The 25,781-nt window shown below is 31.6% G+C and overlaps 3 protein-coding genes across 14 annotated transcripts; all 3 read left to right on the forward strand.

The window, feature by feature from the left end:
* The first annotated feature begins 122 nt into the window (after positions 1–122).
* On the forward strand, positions 123–3,197 carry LOC114375432 (floral homeotic protein DEFICIENS-like). Of its 4 annotated transcripts, none has more exons than XM_028333211.1 (7): positions 123–626; positions 742–811; positions 911–972; positions 1,360–1,504; positions 2,394–2,435; positions 2,573–2,617; positions 2,740–3,197. In XM_028333211.1, exons 1-7 carry the CDS (start codon positions 439–441, stop codon positions 2,926–2,928), a joined length of 741 nt encoding a protein of 246 aa, XP_028189012.1. In that variant the 5' UTR covers positions 123–438; the 3' UTR covers positions 2,929–3,197. The 4 variants fall into 4 exon arrangements, with proteins under 4 accessions (XP_028189012.1, XP_028189014.1, XP_028189010.1 ...); XM_028333213.1 differs by having other exon boundaries at positions 125–626; positions 1,399–1,504; XM_028333209.1 differs by having other exon boundaries at positions 126–626; positions 2,737–3,197.
* A 4,201-nt stretch (positions 3,198–7,398) lies between these two features.
* On the forward strand, positions 7,399–9,050 carry LOC114373790 (leucine-rich repeat receptor-like serine/threonine-protein kinase BAM3). The gene has a single exon (XM_028331333.1). It carries the CDS (start codon positions 7,650–7,652, stop codon positions 8,916–8,918), a length of 1,269 nt encoding a protein of 422 aa, XP_028187134.1. The 5' UTR covers positions 7,399–7,649; the 3' UTR covers positions 8,919–9,050.
* A 2,085-nt stretch (positions 9,051–11,135) lies between these two features.
* LOC114377444 (general transcription factor IIH subunit 2-like) lies at positions 11,136–16,168 on the forward strand. Of its 9 annotated transcripts, none has more exons than XM_028335949.1 (7): positions 11,136–11,353; positions 11,773–12,028; positions 12,116–12,249; positions 12,430–12,713; positions 13,272–13,733; positions 13,943–14,315; positions 15,232–15,816. In XM_028335949.1, exons 4-7 carry the CDS (start codon positions 12,435–12,437, stop codon positions 15,375–15,377), a joined length of 1,260 nt encoding a protein of 419 aa, XP_028191750.1. In that variant the 5' UTR covers positions 11,136–11,353; positions 11,773–12,028; positions 12,116–12,249; positions 12,430–12,434; the 3' UTR covers positions 15,378–15,816. The 9 variants fall into 9 exon arrangements, 7 of the variants coding, with proteins under 7 accessions (XP_028191750.1, XP_028191751.1, XP_028191752.1 ...); XM_028335950.1 differs by having other exon boundaries at positions 12,153–12,249; XM_028335951.1 differs by having other exon boundaries at positions 11,811–12,028.
* The last annotated feature ends 9,613 nt before the right edge of the window (positions 16,169–25,781 follow it).

Consider the following 25,781-nt stretch of genomic DNA (forward strand, 5'->3'; position numbering starts at 1 on the left):
AATAATGATTTAAGCAAGTGAACTATATATGAAGGTTAGTAGTAACTAACACTGTGGCAGTGTCCAATAAATAGAAGTAAGAAGAGAACGCTGTATATTAATTAAAGAGGGGTACCAGCTGTCCACTAGTGCTTGGCTTTGCTTTCCACACACACTTTCTTCAATTTAGAACTTATTCGGAGTTACACTCCAAGCCTACTTTTTCTTTGGCAGCTTAGCTTCCTATTTAGGAAACCCTCTCTCTCTTCACTGCTCTCCACCTTTTTGTTTTTTGTGTGTATGTGTATCAGCCTCTCTTCTCCTCTTCTATTCTTCACTGCACTCCCACCCCTCTTATTATTAATATCAGTGCTTGGAAAGAAAAGGAAGCAAAAGAAAAGAGAAGATCCATAGCTAATAAGCTAGGTTCAGTAGTTAGTGAGTGATCGATATCTGGAGATGGGTCGAGGCAAGATTGAGATAAAGTTGATTGAGAACCCCACCAACAGGCAAGTCACTTACTCCAAGCGAAGGAATGGTATCTTCAAGAAAGCTCATGAACTCAGTGTTCTCTGTGATGCCAAGGTTTCACTTATCATGTTCTCTAAAAACAACAAGATGCATGAATACATTAGCCCTGGCCTCACGTCCGTACCCTAGCTACACTCTACTATCAACTCTTTCTATCTCTTAATTGTTCTTTCCAATATATATCTGGAAAATCACTTCTTTTTTACTCCATTTGGTTGTGACTTGTAATAGGACAAAAAGGATCATTGATCAGTATCAGAAGACTTTGGGGGATATTGATCTGTGGCGTTCTCACTATGAGGTTAACCAACCACTCATCTTTTTCTTCTCTTTTTTTTTTGTAATTATATATGGTGATTATGTTTTGCTTTCTGATTTTTTTGTGTTTTCTTGCTATCAGAAAATGCTTGAAAACTTGAAGAAGCTGATAGATATTAACAACAAGCTCAGAAGACAGATCAGGTAAATAAAACATGAAAATACATAATCATTTAAATATGTTTAAGTTGTATGATAAATAACTGAATTTTATTTTAAATTTTATTTTTTATTCTTAATATTTTTTTTATATATTAAAACTTATTTTAAATTTTTATTATTATAATTATGTAATGACATAATATTATGATAATTGTTGATAATATTTGAAATATCAATTTATAAAATAACACATTATTACTTAACTAGTTAACACTGAAAACAAAATTTTAATATATCTAATAGTTAAAATAATAATTTTTTTTATTAAGGGCCTAGAACTAAGTTCGCATACTAGGGACTTTCAACGTATTTAGGTCATAAATAATTGATATTTTTATTACACGTGTTCACTGTTTGGTACGGTTGAAGAAAGCTCATTGGTGGAGTTGTCTTGTGTGAATTGGAAAGGCATAGGATAGGTGAGGGTTTGGACATGGACGACATGAGCTTCCAGCAACTGCGCACTCTTGAAGAGGATTTGGTTTCTTCCATAGGGAAAATACGAGAACGAAAGGTACAAAAATCTTTCACACTTGCTTCATTTAATTAATTAGTTTTTGTTTATGAACAAAAACATTATTTATACAAAGAGAATATATATAAGGGTACGCCAACTCTTTCAACAACTCCAAAGACATCAACACAAACAAACAGTATATAGCTCTTCAAACACTGTAAAGGATTAACACAGCAGCATGTAAAAATGGAAAAGATTTTCCTAACTATAAAGTTTGAAGACAAAACAATCATGATTTTAACCTTAATAAGGTCCAATGATCTAATTAAGTCAAACTTTCCTTCTTAAAAACTATTGCATTTCTGTGAATCCAAACACACCATGTGACTACCAACCATATTGTCATCCACACAACTGCTCTAGATTTTCCCCTTTCACTAGATTAAGATGACTTTTTAAATGGCCTCTAAAATTGAAAGCTGAAAAAACATAGGTCAGACAAGAGTAAGTACAGGACCAAACCTGTGAAGTAATTAAATTACGCAGGAGAAAAAAGGTGCCATGATATTTATCATACTACTTACTAAAAGAAAATAATGAACACCTCATCTAACCGGTCAAAGATAATATTTCTATAGTTAAATAGTGGATAAGGAAAGGAGTTTAGGATTGATGTGGTTTTACTTCGTTCAATTCAGTAGTTTCCCATTTCTCCATACTCTAGTTTTTAAATTCGGTCTACCATATCTCAAAGAAAGCTTTAATTCACAAACTATTAATTCTCCTATCTTTTCAGTTTATCTAGCAATATTTTTGTGTTGTTTCTTAATAAAAAGGAATATTTGTAAACCAACTTTCAACTGGGATTGCTGATTTAGCTGCGTCACTATTTGTCCTTAGGCTTCAAACTGACATGTTATGTTTTTTTGTGCATTTTATTTTACAGTTCCACGTGATCAAAACACGGACTGATACCTGCAGGAAAAAGGTCAGCAATATATATTGTAATGATTAATGAATAGCTCAAATTTAGTAGCATAATTATTAATTAGTGCTTTAATTTTCTTGGTTATGGTCCACACTCTATATATGATCTCTTGATAATCCGATGAAGTTGGTTTACAGGTTAAAAGCCTGGAGCAGATGAATAGAGATCTGCTGTTTGAACTTGTAAGAACTACTTTTCTTCTTGATGAAACTTGAGATGAATATATATAATAGATATGAAAGTTGTTGCATATATATGTTGTTTTTGATTTGGTTTCATTGATGTTTGATTGAATATTAAGAAGGAAAAGTGTGCGATCCATCCACAATTTATTTTGCACGATGAAGGAGACGAGGAATCAGCAGTTGCACTGGCCAACGGCGCCTCCACCCTGTATGCGTTCTGTCATCAGCACCATTCTCATCTGAACCTTCCCTCCCACCATTCTCACGGAGAAGAACCCTTTAAAACTGATGACCTTCGCCTTGCTTAATTGAGTGCAACAATTAACTAGCAATGTAAATTAACTAGCTAGCAAGCAAGCACTAAGCACTTGTTAATTATGCTTTGTATTATCCTATATTGGACCTGTTAAACTTAAACGCAACGTTGCTTCCAACCTCTCTAGTCTCTATCCAGATCGAGAATTAGCTGAAGCTTATATATATTATGTAGTATTTGGCAAGAGTGTGGTATGAAAAACAGAAAGACTGTATTTTATTTGTTATTATAAGTTTACATTGAGTGGTTATGTAATATTAATTGCTTGGTACGTTGCTTCAGTATGATCATACTACTTAGATAAACCTAGCCTACCTGACCCGAGTAGATAAAGCAAAATCAACATTTTTACTTTGCAGGTATAGTTAATCAATAACTTTTAAAAATAAATTATTCTGTTCAATAACTTTTATGTATATTAAATTAATTTTAATAATCTAATCATTGAATTAAATGTTTTTTTATTGAACAGTCGAAGTCTATCAGATATTCATCAAACCGGCACATTTAACCTATCCTTTTAGTAGTTACTGCACTTAATCTATCACGTTCAATCCACCCAAAATAAAATAAAAAAAAGCTTAGGATAAGAGTTGATCCTATGAACTAAAATAATATTTTAAAAATTATGATTTTTTATTGAGTTTTATTTTTTTTTAATGTTTTGCTTTTTTATATACTTTTCGGCTTGGGTGGGCCAAATTACTCTCATTTTTTTAAGTGAATTAGTGGGTCAATGCCCACCCTTAAAACGGGGTGGATTAAGTTCTTCAACTTACTATTAGAAAATAAACAAAGGGGCCAACCTGTCTTATGCAAGTGAGAATGAGTGAAAACCAACAAGCCATTGTTATAGTTCTTGTATTTACCTGTGTTAAATACTTAAATATTTAGAGAAATAATTTTGTCACTTAGTCTTATTTAACTTGAATAAGATTATCCATGTCAGACAAGTGAGATATTATTTCCGTCAATTTGATCATTTAAACATGAATAAATTGATACTTTATACAGTTATTTTTGCCTCTTATTTTTTTATATTTTTTATGCATATATCCTAAAATATACTAAATTTAGTTTGGTTATCCCACTTTAACATTACAAATATATATACTAAAATTGGATAACTGAAATTATTTCTAATTACTAATTTTATATTTAAAACATTTAATTATTAGAGATAAAAAAAATTAAAAATAGGCTCTCAATTTTCAATAATAACTTTATTTATTTTTATTATTAAAAGGTTGTTTTCTTAAAAAAAATAACTAACTATTATAATTAAGTTGTCTTAACGTGAATGAAGGGTAACAGAGACAGCTTTTCTTGATTCAATAGCTTTTTTAAAATAAAAAATTTATCCCAAAGATACTCTTAATTTTTTTGGTCCGGTTAGTATTATTTTGGTAAAATTGTACTTTTGGTCCCTAAGTTTATCTCTAATTTTGGATTTGGTCCCCCTATAATTTAATTCACAAATTTGGTCCCCCAATTTAATAAATCCTTGCAAAATTGGTCCTGAAAGTCCGATTTAGACGTTGACCGTTAACCTCAGACGTTGACTGTCACGTGTCAATACCACGTGTCAACATCTGAGTGATTTCCTATAAATGTTTCATTTTTTGTAAGTAAAATTACACTTTTGGTCCCCCAGTTTTACTCCAATTTCGATTTTGATTCCCTTATAATTTAATTCACACATTTGGTGCTCCAGTTTTATAAATCTCTTTATAAATTAAGCCAAATTTCATTACTAGAGAAGTTGTATTTCAAATTTCAAACAAAAATACTATTGTCATACATAGATCACTTAAGCAGTCGTATACACATAATATCGCATGGGGGAGCAAAAAAAGAAAAAAAAAGAGGGAGTTATTATAGAACCTTTTCAGACCCAGGTTGAAATTCATGTGTCACTTTCTCAAGTTGAAACAATCTCGAAAGTAGGAGAGAGACAAAGAATGATTTTTCTCTGGGTTCCAAGTGAGTGAAAAACTTGCAATAAAAAAGAAGTACGGGATTTATCAAGACCTATCATGTCTCTAATACTAGTGGTTAAATCATTCAAAAGACCAATTTTACAGGAACAATTTATAAAGGAATTTATAAAACTGGGGAATCAAATGTGTGGATAAAACTATAGGGGGACCAAAATCGAAATTGGAGTAAAACTGAGAGACCAAAAGTGTAATTTTACTTACAAAAAAATGAAGTCTTTACGGGGAACCACTTAGACATTGACACGTGACAGTGAAGTTAACAGTCAACCTCCAAATCGGACTTCTGGAACCAATTTTGTAAAGATTTATAAAATTGAGGGACCAAATTTGTAAATAAATTATAGGGGGACCAAATTCATAATTAGAGATAAAGTGGAGACCAATTTTACAATTTTGCATATTATTTAAAGTGACAGACTAACAGTGTACCACAACAGAACGTTGAAGACTTGTAGTACTCCTCTACCCCTCAATAATAGAGTTAAAAAACCCATAAAAAAAAAAAAAAAAGCGGGTTAAGTACAGGCCTGGTCCGAGACAGGTTAGCCGTATCATCCAAACAGGGTCCAGATGCTGAATTTAATAAACGGGCTTAAAAATTGGAATCCTAACTTATTCATTTAATAGTTAACAGTTAAATAAGGACAACTTATCATAAAAGAGAAATAAAAAAAGGTTGTTAACTTTTCTTCTTCTTCTTTTTTTAATAATAAAAAAGGTTGTTAACTTGTTATGTGGTTCAACTTATGATTTCATTTCCCAAACCTTGATTTGATCCATTGATTTTTGCTCAAGAACTGAGACGGTGTATTTTTTGTCCCGATGACTCAGTGCAAACGGAATAGTTAATTCGCTTACAACAGTTCATGGACTTGAAGGTTTTTATTTAGAGTTTAAATTTTAAAGCAAATTATATTGATATTTCTGAATTTTTGGCAAATTACATTGATGTTTTGTCGAATTATTAACTCCGTTAAATATTTTATGAAAATGGGATGAAGAGACCTGTTAGTAAATGAATAAAAACACACTCGAGGGAAGCAATTAATGTAATCGAAACTTGATAAAAAAAAAAAAAACTTGCACAGTCATGATATATGGAGGACTAGAAATATAAGTAATTCTGTTTAAAATAAAATGAGAGAATTTTTAAAATCTGAGATTTTATACGATTGTTTTACAATTAAAAGAAAAGTCAACCGGTGCAAACCTTGAAGATGTCAATAAGAATGAATCTTTAAAGGGGAAAAAAAAGAAGCAAGGAAAAAACAAGAAGGAAAGTTGTGCATAAACTTTTTGGAGCATGAATAAATGTTTTTTAAGGACCAATTCACAAAATCAACATCAAAATCTTAAGCTAAGTTTATGTTAAAGGTGAATTTCCAGTCAATATAATGAAAACTCTAGAATATGGTTTGCAATCCTAAACTTTGTAGAAGAAGAATTTTATCACTGGACATGTGTGAGATTAATTAGAACAGAAGTTGAAAGTAACTTCATTTCATCTAGCAATCATTGTGCTGATCAGGAAATGAGTTGTACCAAATGTATGACTTTGGGCGACACCTAATCCATCAAATACACTGTTTCTTCCAGAATTACCAATGGTTTGATAAGTTGGTTGGAGGCACCAATAGAAATTGTTTGTAAAAGATAGGCAAGCCTTTTGAGTTTTGAATGACTTTGCGAAAATTGAAAGTTTGTTAGTTATGATAATGATAAAAATGTCTAAACACAACGAACTAACCTTTAGCATCGGGACCCGATGCCCAAACCACTTTGCAATTGCAACCACCGCTATCGCATAAGATGCCACATTGCCTGGCATTTGATTTTTGTTAATCTTCACCAACCTTACCAAGTTCCTTACATCTCACGACTACCTATTAACAATTATAATAGGAAACTACCTATTTCGGATTTTCCATTCATACTTACTCATCCTTTTCTTAAGTTGTGTTTGGTATGAATAAAAAAAATTGTATTTTATTTCATAAAATCCATACGTTTTACATTTTATTTTAATTTAAAAACTAATAAGATATTTGTGTGATTGCACGATCTTATTATTTTTCACACATATTTTAAAATGACTTATGTACTATACTAATAAGTTGATGTATAATAAATCTATCATTGCCATGTATAACCATAAATTAATATATACTAATCCTTAATCAGAAGGCATATTATTATAAATATAAAAAAGAATAAAATACTTATTTTTCTTTTATTTCTCTCATTTAAACCAAACATACCTTTAATCATATCACATCTCCAAGGGCAAATTATCAAACGTTGGATAAGAAGCGGGCCAGAGGGAGAATCATACATAACGGCTAGCCCAGCTAGAAGAATAAAAAAATACATAAATATTAAAACTAATGTCCAAAACGAACCCAACCCAAGATTCATACATATATATAGCGAACGAGTCGTCACCATTTAGCAAGACTCAATACTCTCTCTCTCTTGTATTCTTTCTTTCTAGAAACAATAAAAACACAGAAAAAATCTGAATTTGGAAAAAGGTTGGTGCATCGGACAAGTTTCTGAGTTGAATCAGTTCCGCCCGTGAACCAAAAAAGATATCTCTTACCACAAAACTCACCTTTTCTTCCATGACCATCAAAACTCTCTCACTTTCACTCCGCATACAACGGTTCTGATTTGCCTCCAGTTCCCCACACAGAGAGAAGAGTGAAAATCGCGAATGGGGACTCTCTGTTTCCCTCTATTTGCGATCATCGCAATTTTTTGGGGAGTATTATTAGGAGCAGCATCAAAAACACATGTTGGAGATGCAGAGGTTCTGAAGGAGCTGAAGCAAGGTCTGGACCCAGCTTCGGTGAAGCCAGGCTCGTGTGTGAGTTCCTGGGACTTCACCGTGGACCCATGCGACAACCTTTTCGGTGAGAAATTCACGTGCGGCTTCAGATGTGACGTCGTCGTTTCGGGGCTGAGTCGAGTCACGGAACTCACATTAGACCAAGCTGGTTACTCTGGCTCCCTCTCCTCCTTCACTTGGAACCTTCCTTATCTACAAACTCTCGATCTCTCCAACAACTACTTCTCCGGTCAAATTCCATATTCCTTCTCAAACCTCACTCGTCTGAGCCGACTCAGTCTCTCGTTCAACTCGTTCTCCGGCGAGATACCCTCTTCCCTAGGCACACTCTCCGACCTCCAAGAGCTTTATCTCGACAACAACAACCTGCGAGGAGCAATCCCAGAAAGTTTCAACCACCTGGCCAACCTTAAAAGACTCGAACTCCAGTCTAACAAACTCAACACCCACCTTCCAAACTTGGAGTCCCTAAGAAATCTCAAATTCCTCTACCTCAGCGACAATTTCATCGCCGGAGCGTTGTCGGCGTCGCTCCCTGTTTCCTTGGTTCAGATTTCAATCAGGAACAACAACTTAAGCGGTGTCTTACTTGGTGAAAGTTTTAAGAGCTTGAGGAGGTTGCAGGTGGTGGATTTCAGCTCCAACCAATTGAGTGGCTCTGTTCCCTCTGTTTTCTTCGAGCTTCCATCGTTGCAGCAATTGACACTATCCTTCAACAAATTCACGAATCTCGAGGCACCTTTTAAGGGAGTGGAATCGCAGAGTGGACTTATAGCGGTTGATCTGAGCAACAACAGGCTTCGGGGTTTTTTGCCGTCGTTCATGGCGGTGATGCCTAAGCTTTCGTCGTTGTCGTTGGAGAATAACGAATTCACGGGAAGAATACCGACCCAGTTCGGTGTGAAAACGGTCTTTCCCGAAAAGGGAGTGTCTTCGTTCGGGAGGCTTCTGTTGGGTGGGAATTACTTGCTGGGAGGGATACCTCGACCCTTGTTAGCGCTGAAACGCGATTCTGCGAACGTGAGTTTGGTTGGTAACTGCTTATACAGGTGCCCTCATAGTTTCTTTTTCTGCCAGGGTGGTCAACAGAAATCCTTGGCACAGTGTAATAGATTTAGCCCTCCCTCAACTTAACTTCGTACACGAAACCTCTTTGATTTTCACTTCTAGATTCTCTCTTTTTTTAAAATTTTTTTTGTTGATTTATGGTTAGGGATCTTGTCTTAAATCTTAAATGCGACACAATCATGAGAGGGTTTGGGTCAACGCTAAGATGATCGACTGCCAGATTTTATCTCTCCTAGGCGTTGCATTTGCAACCACGTCATCCATTTGCATGACCATTTAGTTTTTGAGTTTTTTTTAATAACAAAAATCATGACTTTTATAAAATCATATTCACGTCAATTCTTTTCAGGATAAAACAGTCTATCAATTTAACAGAAAATAGTTAAATTAAATTAGTTACAGAGTTAAGTTTTAAAGCAGGCTTTTTAATTTTTTAAGAATTTTAGGATCTACTCTACGGATATTTTTTTGGTACATTTACTCTTTCTTAGTTTTGCAATCAATATGGCCTAGAACAGAAACAATATATCCCAGCTGCAAAAAGGCCCTAGTCTGGATTTGGATCAAGCGCAAATGGTAGTCCATTAACAATTCTGGAGAAATATAGGCTTTTCCAACATTAAACCAGGTTATGGAATTTGTTTAGCAAAGTGATTGGGCATGAAACATCAACTGATCGGGATCGGGTGATGTTATTAAGGAGTCTAACCTTCCAGTTAGTTAGCCTACTCAAATACCACAATCAATTTACTAATTAACTTACTCCAAATTAACTCAAACTACTAATAATCATCCCAAGTCTTTTCAGAAAATCAAATTAGATATGATATGATACCACACTAAAAAAAATCGAAATATAACTTTTAATTAAAATATACATTATAGTATAAGCCGGGGGTTAAAATATATGGATCCAAATCATCTCATGCAAGCCACAAAATCACGTTTGCAGCGGCCACCACAGTCACGTCACTCTGGATCATATAGGATACAAAGCCACAGCACTACAAAGTGACCACGACTATATTTGAAAGAGTTTAGAAATTGTTAGAACAATAATAAGTTTTTGATAAACTAAAAGTAGCTTGTAAAGTTTTTGGAGCCTTTGCTAACTCATTTCACTTTTTACGCACGCTTTGTAGACTCGTTCACATGCATGCTGCATCTCATAAAAAACGGAGAGGAAGAGAGTTAGTCAAATAAGAGAAAAAAATTGTATTTATTCAACTGATCAATGAGCTGATACAAAGTAGCAGAACCAGCTAAACAGCTGGTTATAATTGTTATTTGTTAATACGACTAACAAACTTACAGGAAATAACTAACTGGTGGAGTTAAGATGACGATTTAACAGACTAATTATATTCTAGTGTTAGTACCTGCACAATTAGGTGATGTACACCTCGCAATTGGAGGTTGATAGATATCGATCAACCCCAATTTGCAAAGCAAAAACTGGAAGGGAGAGCCAAATGCACTAGTCTAGTTAGACATTTCTGAAAGACTAGGTTCTTAGCAATGTGGAGTGCATTGAGATTAGCACAGTAAACACATGTCACTTAGAATATGAAATATGTATATGTATATCACACAACAAGAAAAAAAAGCCATTGCAACTCACAGGTTGCACAATCTAAAGCTCTCTATTCAGGTTCGGAAGAGGAGAGCGTACAAGTGTGACTTGTTGTTTGCTTTATTTTACATGTTTTTAGCATTTATAAATCATACTGTTTTTAAGCTTAAAAATAAGTTAATAAAAAGTGGGAATTTACAAGTTTCATATTGGACCAGTATGTTTAAACTTACTTGTTGAAATAAACACTTATATTTATTAAAATAAATTTATTAGTGTGTTTGTCTAAAATATTTAAGTTTAATATTTTTTTGTTATTTTAAGAAACAAATCTTATCTATTTCTTAAAAAAAATCTTTATATCAAAATGCATATTTTAAAATTATTTTTTAAATTTTAAACAAACTAACTCATTTATATTGGACCAATTCATCAATTTTCCCTTATTCAATAACAAAATTAATATGTAAAATAAGTCTACTTCGCTTGATTGAAAAATAAATAAAATGGATCAATAATTATTACATATTATTATTATTATTTTATTTATTATATTATATGTTTTTGTTATTTTTTATTGTCATATGCTATGATTGAAAAATAAATAAAATAATAAAAGAAAAGATAAACTAGTGAAGCCCAGTAAACCAAAACTGAACAGAAACACTAAAAAAATAGACTTGGCCCATTTCCATATAACCCTATTTTTTTACTATGATGACTAATAAGCTCCATGCTTCCTTCCTAACCAATTGACGCGGACGCCAACCACCGTCGAGCACCCACTGTCCGCCGTCGAGCCTCTCAGGGACACACCGCACCACTTGGTCTCTCTGTCTCTGAAATAATCAAGATCTGTGCTTGTTCTACAGGCTGCCGGAGAGCTTTGTTCCTTTTCCTTTCATTCTCCTTCAGCTTTCTGAAACTGGTAAGGCAAAATTCATAAATACATTTTTACCATATGTGCTGGAATAAGTTGCTTTTCTTGCTGTCTGTTCTGACAAACTCTTTTGTAGTGAACTAGTTAGTTTAAGAATGATTCTTGTAGTGTATTATGAAGAGTTGCTTAGCTTTTTGGCATGAATGGTTGCTTAGCCTTTTCTGATCTTCTTGTAGTGTATTATGAAGAGTTATTAAAGGCACTTGATGATCAATTAATAAATTATCAGACTACACGATGGTTGCAAGGAAATATTTCACTGTTAATTACCCCTTTTTGATTGATTGATTTAAATTTTAATCACTTTTGGAAATATAGCTATTTGAGTGTTGACCAATACTGAATCATTGTGTTACCTGGATATATTTACCAGTGTATACTATAGACTTTTGATAGTGTTACTATAGACTTTACCAGTGTATACTTTAACAAAGGATGATGGCAGAGGTTAGCTGCTAATTCATGCACATTTAGTCTTCATTCTCACACTCACAGTCACAGTCACAGCAAGTTTTATTCATTGGCGAGGAGAGCAAGGTGGCGGTGTAGCAGAGGAGTGTGTCGATCACCATCCAGAGGTGCTCTGACTTGTGCTCGTAGATTGAGATACAGTAGCCGCCTTCGCTACATAAAATCATTGCTACTAATTTGATTTTGTTTAGGGTAATTTCTTACACTACGCCGCCCCTTGAATTACTCGCACTTTTCAATGCCGTAGATTGTATATATCTGCTTGCAATTACTTACCAGATATCATTCTCTACGATGAGGCTGCTTCTATCTTCAGTTTTGTTATTTTTGAAACACAACCACGGAGGAGTTGGATATATTGATCTTATTCTGGTTGCAACCTCCTAACCTACTCTTAATTAATATATATCCAGGTAAAACAATGATTCAGTTATGATATTTCTTTGCTATCTCCTTTATTGTGTAATTGTGTATGTTTCCTCTTGTGTTTTAAGATTGAAGCATGTTGAATGAAATAAGATACCAAATTTCTGATTATTACTTTTGCTGCCCTTAGTTAGTTAACTGTTTAACTGTTGCATCTTTTGGTTTAGCAATTATGAATAATGTTGCTGAAAGACCACTTAACAAAGATGTAGAGGATGATGATGAGGATGATGGTGGAGGCCTCGAAGCCTGGGAGAGAACTTATGCAGAGGATAGATCATGGGAGGCTTTGCAAGAGGATGAATCCGGACTTCTTCGCCCCATAGATACTACAGCCATTTACCATGCCCAGTATCGCAGGCGCCTCCGTACCCTTGCTGCCACAGCGGCTACTGCACGGATTCAGAAGGGGCTTATACGATACCTGTACATTGTTGTTGACCTGTCCAAGGTATTTGATTATAGGTTTTCTGTGTGTTTCTGAGTTTCATGGCATGGAGCAATGCTTTGATTACTGAAAATTGGATTTCATTGCTCATGATAGAAACACTTTGTGAATAAAATATTAAAAGTTGAATTTACTCAGTTTTCATGGGTGACATTTCTTCCAATATCTGTAGTGCCCACCTTTGACATAGGCTTGACATAGGCTTGAAATAACTTTATTTTTTGAATTATTAGCCTTTTCCTTTATATACAAGCATTGAATAAAACATAACTACATTGTTCATTAGTGTATCACATTCACACTAGTGTTTCCATGTTGAGTTGTTTTTATGCCTGTAAAGACATCAGAAACCTGCTTATGGGGAGTAGATTATTCAAATTGTAGTTGAGGTAATATCCGTGTTAACAATAAAATTACTGGTAGGAATATATAATAAAAAATATAAAACGAAAAAAAAAGAAATATATTGTAAAACTCTAGAATGTTGCAGTTACATGACACATGCATATCCTTTTAATCTCTAGTCCTTGTATATAACTCAGTTTCTGTTATCATGTGAAGGCAGCTTCAGAGAGAGACTTTCGACCAAGTAGGATGGTTGTGATGGGGAAACAAGTTGAGGCATTTATCAGGGAATTCTTTGATCAGAATCCACTTAGTCATGTTGGTCTGGTGACTATAAAAGATGGGATTGCTCATTGCATAACAGAACTTGGTGGCAGTCCTGAGTCTCACATTAAAGCTTTGATGGGTAAACTGGAATGCTCAGGTGATGCCTCCTTACAAAACGCACTAGAGCTTGTTCTTGGATATCTAAATCAAATCCCATCATATGGTCATCGAGAAGTTCTGATCTTATATTCGGCTCTCAGTACATGTGATCCTGGTGATCTCATGGAAACCATCCAGAAATGCAAAAAGAGTAAAATAAGGTGCTCAGTCATTGGTCTTGCAGCTGAAATGTTTGTGTGCAAACATCTCTGCGAGGAAACTGGAGGGACTTATTCTGTTGCACTAGATGAGGTTAGTTTGTTGATTTTGATGATACCCATGTAGATGTAGTACAAATACAAATAATTATCTATGAAAGTTATTTGAATTTTTATAGTCAAGCAACCTTAATTTAAGCAAGTACTTAAGATATTGCTGATCACCTTAGAATTTGTTTGCATTTTTCAAGTGTTTGTAAATTCATGAATGTATGCATTTATATGTACATACATCTTGTGCAGTCCCACTTTAAAGAGTTGATCCTAGAGCATGCCCCTCCACCTCCAGCAATAGCAGAGTATTCTACTGCTAATTTAATTAAGATGGGTTTCCCACAGCGATCAGCTGAGGGTTCTGTGGCAATTTGCACATGTCATGAAGAGGCCAAGACCGGAGGGGGATACACTTGTCCAAGATGCAAAGTTCGGGTCTGTGAGCTTCCCACTGAATGTCGTGTGTGTGGATTGACCCTTATTTCTTCACCCCATTTGGCTAGGTCATATCATCATTTATTTCCTATAGTGATGTTTGATGAGGTCACTCCATCTCAAAAGGATTCAAGCCGCAGTTTTCCCAATACTTGTTTTGGTTGTCAACAAAGTCTTCTTAGTCAGGGTATGTTCCTTCCTACATTTCCAATTTTGGTCAATTTTATCAAGTTGGCCAGCATATAGATGTCAAATATGGATTCGTCATATCATACTGCTTTGAAGGTGAAATAATCGTAAAGATGAAGAGATCTGTAATTTCACAAGTTATTCACACAGATTTTATCTTCCATATTTTATAGAAGTTAATAAATTGGTAATGGAAGTTGTTTTAGGGCTCGTTCTGTCCAACCTGGTTTGTTTATGTATTATTATTGTTATTATTATTATTATTATTATTATATCTTACATTAAACGATCTCACCATATTAAAAGAAATTAGCAATAGTCTTTTTCAGAGTTGGAATTGGCTTTCAATCTATATTATCCAAGCCTGAAAATATGTTAATGGCTGTTGTGTCTCTATGCTAGAATAATTCTATCAACTATGGTATCATGTTCATGATAATAGGGAATAGTTTTAACCAGACATAAAAGTCTCAGATTTCTTGTCATCACAATATGGTTTCAAGCTAGAGTTGATGATTAAGTTATGCAATTGATCCCTAATTTTAAAAAAGCACCTATGGCTGCTTAAGGAAAGTGTGGACAATGTTGGATTCTAATAACAATGTGTATGCTTAAAGCATGCTAATTACAACTACTGGTTTACCAAAGAATTTGAAAATTTTGAAGGAACGTGATTTTAAGTGGTTGTGGTCACATATTTCTTGAATATGACAGAAACTGTTGACTTCTTTTGGTTATGGGTATTTATGCTGTGTGATATTGATTGGTTTACTAACCCACTGCTAAAAATCTTCAGTTGTACAGTTAATGCTGTAAAATTCCTTGGCATTTCTCTTTTCTTCCAAAATAGTATTGCATATAGAATATATTGTTGTTCAATTTTCCTAACCTCCCTCCATTGACTCGTGACACAGGAAACAAGCCTGGACTTTCTGTTATTTGCCCAAAATGTAAGCAACAATTCTGCCTTGATTGTGACATCTACGTTCATGAGAGCTTACATAACTGCCCAGGCTGTGAAAGTTCCAGACATTCTAAGTCTGTAACTGCTTCCCAATGATTGCCAATATTCTGCCTGTGACTTAAAATTTCCATCAAAATGGCGTTCTACATTGTCTCCTTCATATTGCTATACTGCATCCACCCAATGGACCCATGAATAAGTTCCGGTGCCAAGTGACTGACTAACAGTATCATCTGCTCATTGATCACAATAGTCTGGTGCTTGATCTGTAAATGCTTTGCAGGGCAGACAACAGAAGTGATATTTATACGAGGGTGAGGTTAAACCAACAACTTCTAATCATTTTCCTTCTTTTGTTCTTTGTTGGAAATTAAGGCACATGTAAAATGTCTCCATTGTGTTTTTTTCAATCAGTGGGCTGACACCATTCTTGCTGGCAGATAAATATTGATCATTAAAATTATTTGTATGAGATATTTATACGCGTGTTTTGCTTTCAGCAATCACAGTTGTGAACTTCTGACTTCAACTACCATATTTTGTGCACACAGAATCTTATGTTTCGGATTCAATTAGAAAGAATTTGTTGAGAAGAGAAAGGTGCAGTGATGATTATCTTGTGGAATCAGGAGAATATGGAGGGAATAGCATTATCGAAAGAGTCTACTTGTTTCTTGTTTTCTCTGGTTCGTTTGGGCATTGGAGATAACAATAAAGAGGCCCATATATAGGGAAAAAAATTGGATTATACCCCTTAAAAAAATGAAGTCGCCAATGTCATAACTAGAAGAAAAAAAAAAAGCATTCACATGAGAGTATTGGCTTGTTAATGAGATTTTAAAGAATAGATAATGTAATTTGACCCTCAAGCTAACTTTTTATTTTTTTTTTTGACGATTTTTTTATTTACACAAAAATGACATACTTTGATAGTCGCCAAATCCAGTAGTGAATAATTTTTTTAGTTAAGTTTGAGTCTATTACGTTACTCTTGACTCAAATTTTAAGCAACACAATTGAAACTTTTTTTTTTGTTGTTAAATACCTACACAACTCTGGTGAATATCAATTTCCACCTAAAACTCCTTTCCGTTATAATTGGGCAATGGTTGATTTAAATTGTGTTCGAATTGATTTAAAAAGTTATTATTTTAGAACTAAATGTACTACTATATTTTTAAAAGTATTATTTCTTCTAGTCTGTTTGGTTCTGCCTCTACCCTCAGAAAATTGTGGCAAGTTTTTTACGTGACTTTTGTAAGCTACAAGAAGTAAATTTTGTGATGAACGTGACTTTGACACAGATCTGTGCACAGTTCTTAAATTTTAATCAAACAAGCACTTTGTCCTGCCTAAATGAGTGTTTAAAATAACATGGCAAGATTATGCATCTCTTGGTGAATTGATTTTTGGACAGGTTGCAGTTACACAACCATGTAAACCTAAAAACCTATATAAATTTACTGGTTGTGTACTGTATCACCGTAAAAAAAAATGTATACTATCGACCAATAAGAAATCAAAAGAACCATCAAAAGATTGTAACACTTTTAGGGTCTTCCCCGCTGATTAGGAATTAGGTTTGAGAATTAGATGATATTGGATATTGTGGATCAGAGACATCAAAAGAAGTTGTCTATTTTTAGTTAAGCTAACTTTAAAGTAGATATGAGAACTTTTACTTAGGGTATAAACAGTCAAATCGAATTCTTAAAATGACTTATGAAAAAATTTAATAATTCAAGCTTGAGTGGAATCTGATATAAAACTTGAGATTCACTTATTAAAAAATATTAAGTTTGAGCTTGATTTGTTTAGCTCATTTATAACTTAATTTTTTTATGTATTTTTTCTTAAATAATTTTTTAACTTTATTAATATAATATTTTAATACTAGATAATAATTATCTACTGATAGCAAAATTTGCTTTAACATGTGCCAAGTGAAATTAAAAAATTAATAAAAAATATACTAGATAATGAAGTGACCATGACTCAATTTAAAAGAGTTTACAATTTGTTAGAACAATAATAAGCTTTTGATAAAAACTAAAAGTAGCTTGCAAAGTTTTTTTCATATAATACAAGGATAAGGTTAGGTGTTTAGCACTTTGGAATTGCTTGAGTGCGTGTCAGTCATAAACACAAACATTTTTTTGAACCCTTTTGCTTACTCATTTCACTTTTTACGCACGCTTTTGTAGACTCGTTCAGATGCATGTTACATCTCATACAAAATGGAGAGGAAGAGAATTATTTAAACAATAAGAGAAAAAAATATATTTATTCAACTGATCAATAAACAGATACAAAGTAACAGAACCAGCTAGTTATAGTTGTTACTTGTTAATACGACTAACAAACTTACAGGAAATAACTAACTGATATGAAGTACAGTCATTGTCGGAACATTTATGTTTTTCTTGTCACAATTATTCTACATTCCAGTTCAAATTTCAAACCTTAAACCCTTTTGTTTTAGCCCTTTGATCTTTTAGTTAATTTTGCTAACTGATAATAAGAAATTAGAAAACAGAGCGGGAAAAATTGAAAAAAAAAATATTAAATAATAATTTAAAAATAATCCCAAGTATGAAAAACTTAATTAAAAAAAAACTGAAATGATAATTAATCCAACGAGATTTCTTATAGATTTTTTAAAGGATTTTGTCAACACATATGCCTGGACCCAAAAACCAAACCCGTTATCATGAATTCGTTACTCAGAATGGAAGGAGAATTCAACCCAACTGATTATTGGGTGGAAAAGCCCAATAGCTGCTTTAGTAATAACATGATATTTTAGATGTAATGATACTCGTGAGTCGTGATACTCTTTCACAAGTTGGTTTCGGAGTTTGATTCTCTTTTACAAACTTAAGTCAAAGTAATTGGTTCTTTTATTAGGAGTTGAATTAAAATAAAAAGAAATGGGTTATGTTTAAGTTGGATCGAGGTATATTGGGTGGGTTTTTTAAACTTAAAAAGAAGCAATTTTAAAATAAATATTTAAAAAAAAAGCAATTTAGACAAACATATCAGGAAAATAAAAAACTGTTTATTTTATTAAAAAAATATTTTTTTTAAAAAAGTTTAAACAAACTCACTCATATTACTAATATTATATTAATCGAAGTAAAATTAAGGTAAACATCTTAAGTAAATTTGAGTTTTATAAATAAAAAAATATGATAGGTTTGTCTGTGCAATACATGTTACTATTTTATTTTCATGCAGAAAATGTTAAATAATTTAATTTAAAATGTTAATTAAATAGTTATGTTTTCCATCTAATATTTTTTAAAAAAATTTAACATATTCTCAGAAAAAATATTAACAGCACCAATTTAAAGATAATTAAATTTCCCACATGACTGAGGCAACATGCTACAGAATAATCAATACATTATCGTATTAATACAAGCAATTAGTCAATTGTGGATAAGAGGAGGACTACTGCCTAATATTGATGTTAATACATTGTTGTTGGCTATCAGAGTCAGTTGCAGCACCGTAACGAAATGAATGAAGGAAATGTCAACCTGTAAGAATTTTGTATACATATTGAAATTAGACGAGGTTGGTAGTGATTCAAGTTGCCTAACCATACTTGAAGAAATGGATGTGTCTGATATATGCTCTGCTCGATGCCCCAACACCCAACATCCGAACTTTCCATTACCTTCGCCCTAGCACATATATGTAACATGTTGTACCTAACAATCGTTAATTAGCATGTCACAACTGACAAAGATTCTCCCATGAATTAAGTGGACCTAATACTTGAGTGCGTTAGTTATCCACTATTCGTTGTGCCTCCCTACTCTAATTGATTATCCAAATTAACAAGGACTTAAGATTACCAAAAGTAGCACTGTAGCAGACTATTCGTTTTACATTCTGCCACTAGTATTATATCTGATCGTGCATATGCAAAAGATTTTATTGAGAGACAAAACTTATCTTAATTATTTTGAAGATTAGTTTCATTTTTTTTTACTACAAAGATATCTTGTTTTCAGAAAGAAAGAAAAAATATATATCCAATACAAATATTCATATATCTACAACAATAAATGTCAGTTTTAGTTAACGTACCAACCAATATAATAATCAATTAATATCTTTTAGATATCCAATTTGTAACCTATTAATTCAATGGACTTGTTGAGACTCGGATGAAGTGATGAAGTCCATATTCAACAATCTCAAATATAAATAAACAAAAGACAAAATTTTAACAAAAAATGTGCTGATGTATAAATATATTATTTAGGTTATATGCGCACACACATATTAACATATCATTTTTAAAGTAGATATATAAAAATTGAGTGTATTTTAAAACTAATTTTAGGTAGGTGAGTTAAATATCATGATTTATAGTATAAAATGATTTATGGATGATGAACTGTATATCCCGACGTTAAAAATGGGCCATACAATACAAGTGTTACCAACTAGGTTTTAACTGTTTTCTACACTGAACCTTAAATGATGTAATTTATATTAACCTATCCATTCTGATCCAATCCAAAATTTATTTAATGATCACTCACCGGCTCCTTAATATTACCAGTGCAAAAGCTAGGCGTAAAGATGATGAATAGAAATGTGATTTTCCTTGTAATGCCATTTTCCCCAAACCTATATATATATGTTTACTGAATTTTTATGCTGAGCTACATCAAAAGTGCATATATGCACTTAAAAATTTAATGGGACGAGGAACTTCTAAAAAGTCAGAATTTGGACGTGAAGATCCTCAACTAGGATATATATGAACATAATAAAATAAAAGTAAAAGAGGAGATACTCCTACAGTTGAGGATAATCACACTAGTTCACTATCATTTGCCTGTCCACTGTCTGTATAGGAAACTCAAGTAGTCAATAATTGACTGCGCCAATACATCAATTTTGAAATTAAGATTTGTGGAGGAGTGCAGCACCCAAGCATGTCGGGTTTCAATATTGGTTAAAAATGGATATGCATCCTGTTTAAACTTTAAAATATAATGGCTACTGTCTAAGTGGGATATATATTATAACATTCTTTTCGCCGAGACGTGGTAGGTAGCGATTGACGATGATGTCCAGACCATGTCAAGTTGTAGAAACGATCATTTATACCCAATTAATTAGATGTATTACTATTGATTGAAATTTTTATAAAATAATTACTTTAATTACTCTTTGTATCTGCGGAATGCAGATATTTTCCGCAGAGCTTATTTTGATTATCTGCAAACTATATATATAGCCCCTATTTCTGCAAATTATATGCCCGGAAGCTCTCGCTATGCAAAAGTATAAGGAAGAGCTATACAAAAGTATAAGGGATGATCACTGTAGTATAGTCTTGTCCTTACATATAGTAAGAGATTATTTTTATATTTGAATTCATCATCAACCATTCTCCCAAAGCACAACTTTAGTGCACAACTTTAGTACTGTGTTAGGACTTGTCCTTTTAAACCTTAGAATAGTGGGGAAGAATACATCAACTTCCAATATTAAATGAGAACAACTAAAGAGATAAAGAGAAAAAGAGAAAAGAGAAAAAAAAATATAAATATGATAAATAATATAAAGTGATAAAAAACAGACATATAGATAAATATTGTGAATGTTGATGAAAGTGTTTGATCATATATTTAAAGGTGTCTAAATATTATTGTTCTAAAATAATATTATTTCATTATAAAAACTAATATATTTAGTAAGAATTTTTTTTTAATGTGAGAGTAAAGAAACAAATTAATTATTAAATTTGATCATAATTGGTGAAGATTAAGATTATATATGATAAAATTAACTGAAATTTAAATAATTAAGTGATAGATGAAAGTAATTAAATTAATTTATTGAATTATAAATATTTGATAAAATTATCTGTTTAAATAATTAAAAATATATGAAATTACAGAAATGTAAAATCACGCAAAATATATACAAAGTAAAATATAATTTTTTTTATCTAGTGATAGCCTGATTCGAGCTTGCTCATAGTGGATGAAGTGAAATTGTTGGCCCGATCGATAAATACACATGAATCAGATATGGCTTGACATCAGACGGATCCTTATTTTAATATCTTGAAAGGTTTATATATACTTTTTATTTTTGTAAAATATTTCTTTTTCAATTTAAATATTACTTAAAAATATTTTTTATTTTTTATATGATATTTTTTAAACTTTTGTTTTTGATACTTGTTGTTAGTCTTAACTCATTAAATTGATATAACAAGCTAACAAAAGTGTGACATTATCTTTTAACGAATTTAGACTAACAATAAATATCAAAAAAGTAAAAATTTTAAAATGTCAAATAATAAAATAAAAATATTTTTTAAACAATAAATTAAAAAATATTATAAATATAAAAATATATTTAAGTCAACCAATAAAAACAGTTCAAAATTTGCCATGTTATTTGTTGAATATCTAGTAAAGGGCCACCCATATTGGTAATGCCTTTTGTTGTCTGCACATGACCATTATCGCTAACATAGTAAATTAAGGAGGTAAGTTGTTTGGTCTGATATGAATAATATTTTATGTTTATTTTATTTTTTAAAAAATTGTATAGGAAATAGCTGGTAAAAACATTTTTTTATTATTTTTACTGTTTGTTATATAAGATTTTAAAATGAAAATATGTAATATTTTTAGAATTAAAAACAAACATAAAAACATCTATTACAAAATCAAATATCCTTTAAATTATGTGGATATGTGGAACAGTATTTACACTGGTAAAGGTATATGGTAATGGTATATGATATTTTTTTTTATTTTTTTTAAATGATACGTGCATATCAGCTAAAGATATAAAATAAAACAATAAAGCGATTAAATAAAATAAATATACTTTTCAAAATATTCTAACTCAAGTAAAAATTAATATTTACTGGATAACATTAAATGAGTGAAACATTAATTTGATATATTTAATAAAAAATTGAGATAGAATATCATAATGCCAAGTTTTTATTTATATCCCAAATTTATGATAAAGCCCTAAATATTGAGATAGAAAGGAAAATATGAGTTTTAGATAGAAGGAAATCAATAGAGACAGCAGGGACAAAATTTTATAAATTTTAAGAATAGAATGACTTAGTTTGCTTAAAAAAATTTAAAGGACTAAAATCACACATATAATCTAAATAAAAAGGATTAAAAATATAATTAAGTGTGTCTATATCTAACAGAAATATATATACTGCTCGTAAAAAGAAAACAAATATCGATCCTAAATATGTATTGGATACGCCACCAACATGTGAAAACATCTCTACATCATTGATAGCAAAGACTCAACCATCACACCGCAAACCAAATACATGAATTGTTTGGAACTTGAAAGTTCATTATTGTAGGGTGTGTAGAAAAGGACCAAGTCACTAAAATTACAAGAGTGTTTTTTCTTTTTTTAAAATCTAATTCTTCTAAAGAGAACAATCATTTGAATGATAAAATAAGTAATTTCAGTTATTGATGAAAAAGTTAACTGTCATTCTGTAAATATGTATGATAAATCATGAATGTTTTATAATATAATTGTTAATCTTCTCATCAACAGTAATTGAGATCAATAGATTTTTTCCTACTTATTTTAGATGAACCAAATCTGTTTTTTTTTTCTTTACTAACCTTTTATTTTGATATATGGGGCCGGGTTTGTTGGGGCATGTAATTATTCTTTTAACAAAACAATAAGTGTTTAGCACAGGATAATTTTTATTTCGTTTAGTGTAAGAATATATTTCTTTACGTTTAATATATATATATATATATATATATATATATATATATATATATATATATATATATATATATATATAACAATTAAACGAAAAATATTTCTAGTTAATTAATATTGCAATTCATTTAAGAAATTGTTTTATTAACCTCGATATTTTCACTTAAAAATACTTTTTCAAAATAATCCTCGTTTAATACAAACCTTTTTTCTTAAAAAAAAACATCCTTATTTCAACATACTAACGTTAGAAAATGATCATAAACGAAAACGATTTTCTACATTACATATCAGATTATTTTGCTTAAAAACAAACTTATCCTAGTCAATTATCGCGTGTGGACAGAAAGAAAATGGGTGTTTCTAATTTATGATAAGAGCACTATCGAAGGGGCGAATTGGTTGACGTTCATATCTAATATGAACCATTTTTATTATATTATCCTAATAATTGGTGAGGTCAGACTGACCAATGCATGAAGTAAGAAGCCACGGTTGCCTTCTCGATGCTTCTGGGGACAAATGAAGTGATCTTTTAGATATTTTTGTTTAGTCCTCATATAATTAACACAATATTAAAGTTAAACCCGTTTTAAGTTTGGCTTAATTTATCTTCTCATGGTAATTAGGTTATGTACTATACTCTCTTTTACTGGCGACAGTAAATTATGTGACTGGAACCTATCAATAATTAATGTCGTCGGATATAGATAGTTGTCTCATGCGTCACTCTCATTCCAATATTGTCACGATGAATTAGTAATTAAGTAATTTCTACCTTAATTCATGGTGAATATTAATGCTTTTGATCCTCTCTCTTCTAAGTCAAATTAACAAAAGAAGATTTAATTAATAACCAATTAATGATCTGTTGGAGCAAGTTTTGGATTTTAATTATAACAGGCGCTTCTAATCTGATTGGCTCCAAGTTCATTGAAGGTGAGAGGTTGATGCCGAATTATTAAGATAGATCTAATTCATAGACGCAAGCTTAATTTGCATCTAATTAATTTGGCCAGCATGCTTGAAGTACAAGAGTTAAAATTGAATTATCGTGAGAAGAGAGTTATCTTAATAAATGACTCCTTAGTAGAATGAAAAAAAAGGCAGTTTAATTGGGAATGAGCGAGGCATATCATATCGATCAGAACATTACTTCATCGAAGTTATTGCATTTTAAAGAGAGAGATGGAAAGATATATGTCAATTCCGGTCCTTGAGAATAAAACAAATGGTCTACTTTTAGCACAAGTAGTAAATGATAGATGTTAGCAAACCATGGCCTTATGAAATATCATAGATAAAATAGTTTCAATTACCACGCCCACTATATTCAAATAAGCGAATCCAACCATAATGTTTAAACTAATTCAAAATATAATAAGTGGCAATGATATATATATATATATATATATATATATATATATATATATATATATATATATATATATATATATATATATATATATATATATATATATATATATATATACATTTTTTTTATTCTTCTTTTAAGATGACTAGAATTTGCTAGTAGAAGGATGAGGAATTTGAGTTTTGGTACAAGAAAAAGTGTTACCATGTACCCAAAAAATTATCTGGTTAAAATTACCGCATGATCTATATTAACTATTGATCTCCAAAGACAGTTTTGGCATGTTCTGAGAAAGGGTGTAAGGGCCAAGCGAGTTTTGTTTCTTCATTTGCCAGTTTGATACAAATTACATTTATACTATATGCGAGCATGATAATAATGTCATAAATTAACAGCTAACCTGCAAAGTAAGAAAGCTGGTAAAACGACAGCGAATCTTTTCCGTAAGAAAATGAATTAATAATAAAATGTACATCTTTGAGGATGATCTTAAGGGGTAGCTGATTTAACTCCACCAAACACGATAACGACATCTTCCTCCTGATCGATTATGATGCTCTGATAAAAATTTCTTTGACCTGAATGCATGATAAACAGCTTCCCTTTATACCTTATCAATGGTAACTATTTTAATTAAGTGGAATTAATATTTGATCATTTTATATATATATATATATATATATATATATATATTGTGTGTGTGTGTGGATAAGTGTAAGATTTCATTTTGGTCACATAAATTCGTGCAAGCAACGATCAACTATAGTCAAAAGCAAGATGAAGATAGATTTTGGATTTAGATGTGAACTCATAGCGACTAACATGGAAAAATGTTTGTTGAAATCATTTCATGCAATGCAAGGAAATTATGGTGCGAAATATTTTTCAACGAAAACAAAATAATTATTCAAGCAGATTGATATTAGCAATAACGTGGATATATCTTACGTCTATCTAAATATCATCAGAAGGGGATCGGGAATGAACTAACGAAGACCATTAATAAAAGGTACGTAATGCTTATCTCACTTAAAACCTAAGTTGATCGATCACGTTAATTTGAACATGACAACACGACCATATGTATATGTAACTTGAACTTATTTTCACCACGCACACAAAAAATGTAACTTGAACTTCTATGGTGTTTTTTCTTCTTCAATTCTTCACCTTAAAACTGGAAAAATATCTGAATCCCCCTGGCCATAAATAAAATCTATCCATATAATTTTTCTATAATAATTATCAACGAATATTTAATTTACTTTTAAAAAATATATGCATGTTTATATAAATCTTCAAATGTGCAAAATTCTATTATATAATCTATCATAATTTTTTTTAAAATAAGTATT

This window comes from Glycine soja, chromosome 11, assembly GCF_004193775.1.
Source record: "Glycine soja cultivar W05 chromosome 11, ASM419377v2, whole genome shotgun sequence".
Taxonomy (NCBI): domain Eukaryota; kingdom Viridiplantae; phylum Streptophyta; class Magnoliopsida; order Fabales; family Fabaceae; genus Glycine; species Glycine soja.

Bases quoted from the DNA above. Each gene is read 5' to 3' on its own strand.
- LOC114375432 (XM_028333209.1), top strand. From the start codon at position 439: ATGGGTCGAGGCAAGATTGAGATAAAGTTGATTGAGAACCCCACCAAC. The intron at 812-910 runs GTTAACCAACCA...TCTTGCTATCAG, and splicing joins TGTGGCGTTCTCACTATGAG to AAAATGCTTGAAAACTTGAA. The intron at 1,505-2,393 runs GTACAAAAATCT...TTTATTTTACAG, and splicing joins GGAAAATACGAGAACGAAAG to TTCCACGTGATCAAAACACG.
- LOC114373790 (XM_028331333.1), top strand. From the start codon at position 7,650: ATGGGGACTCTCTGTTTCCCTCTATTTGCGATCATCGCAATTTTTTGG.
- LOC114377444 (XM_028335949.1), top strand. From the start codon at position 12,435: ATGAATAATGTTGCTGAAAGACCACTTAACAAAGATGTAGAGGATGAT. The intron at 13,734-13,942 runs GTTAGTTTGTTG...CATCTTGTGCAG, and splicing joins ATTCTGTTGCACTAGATGAG to TCCCACTTTAAAGAGTTGAT. The intron at 14,316-15,231 runs GTATGTTCCTTC...CTCGTGACACAG, and splicing joins ACAAAGTCTTCTTAGTCAGG to GAAACAAGCCTGGACTTTCT.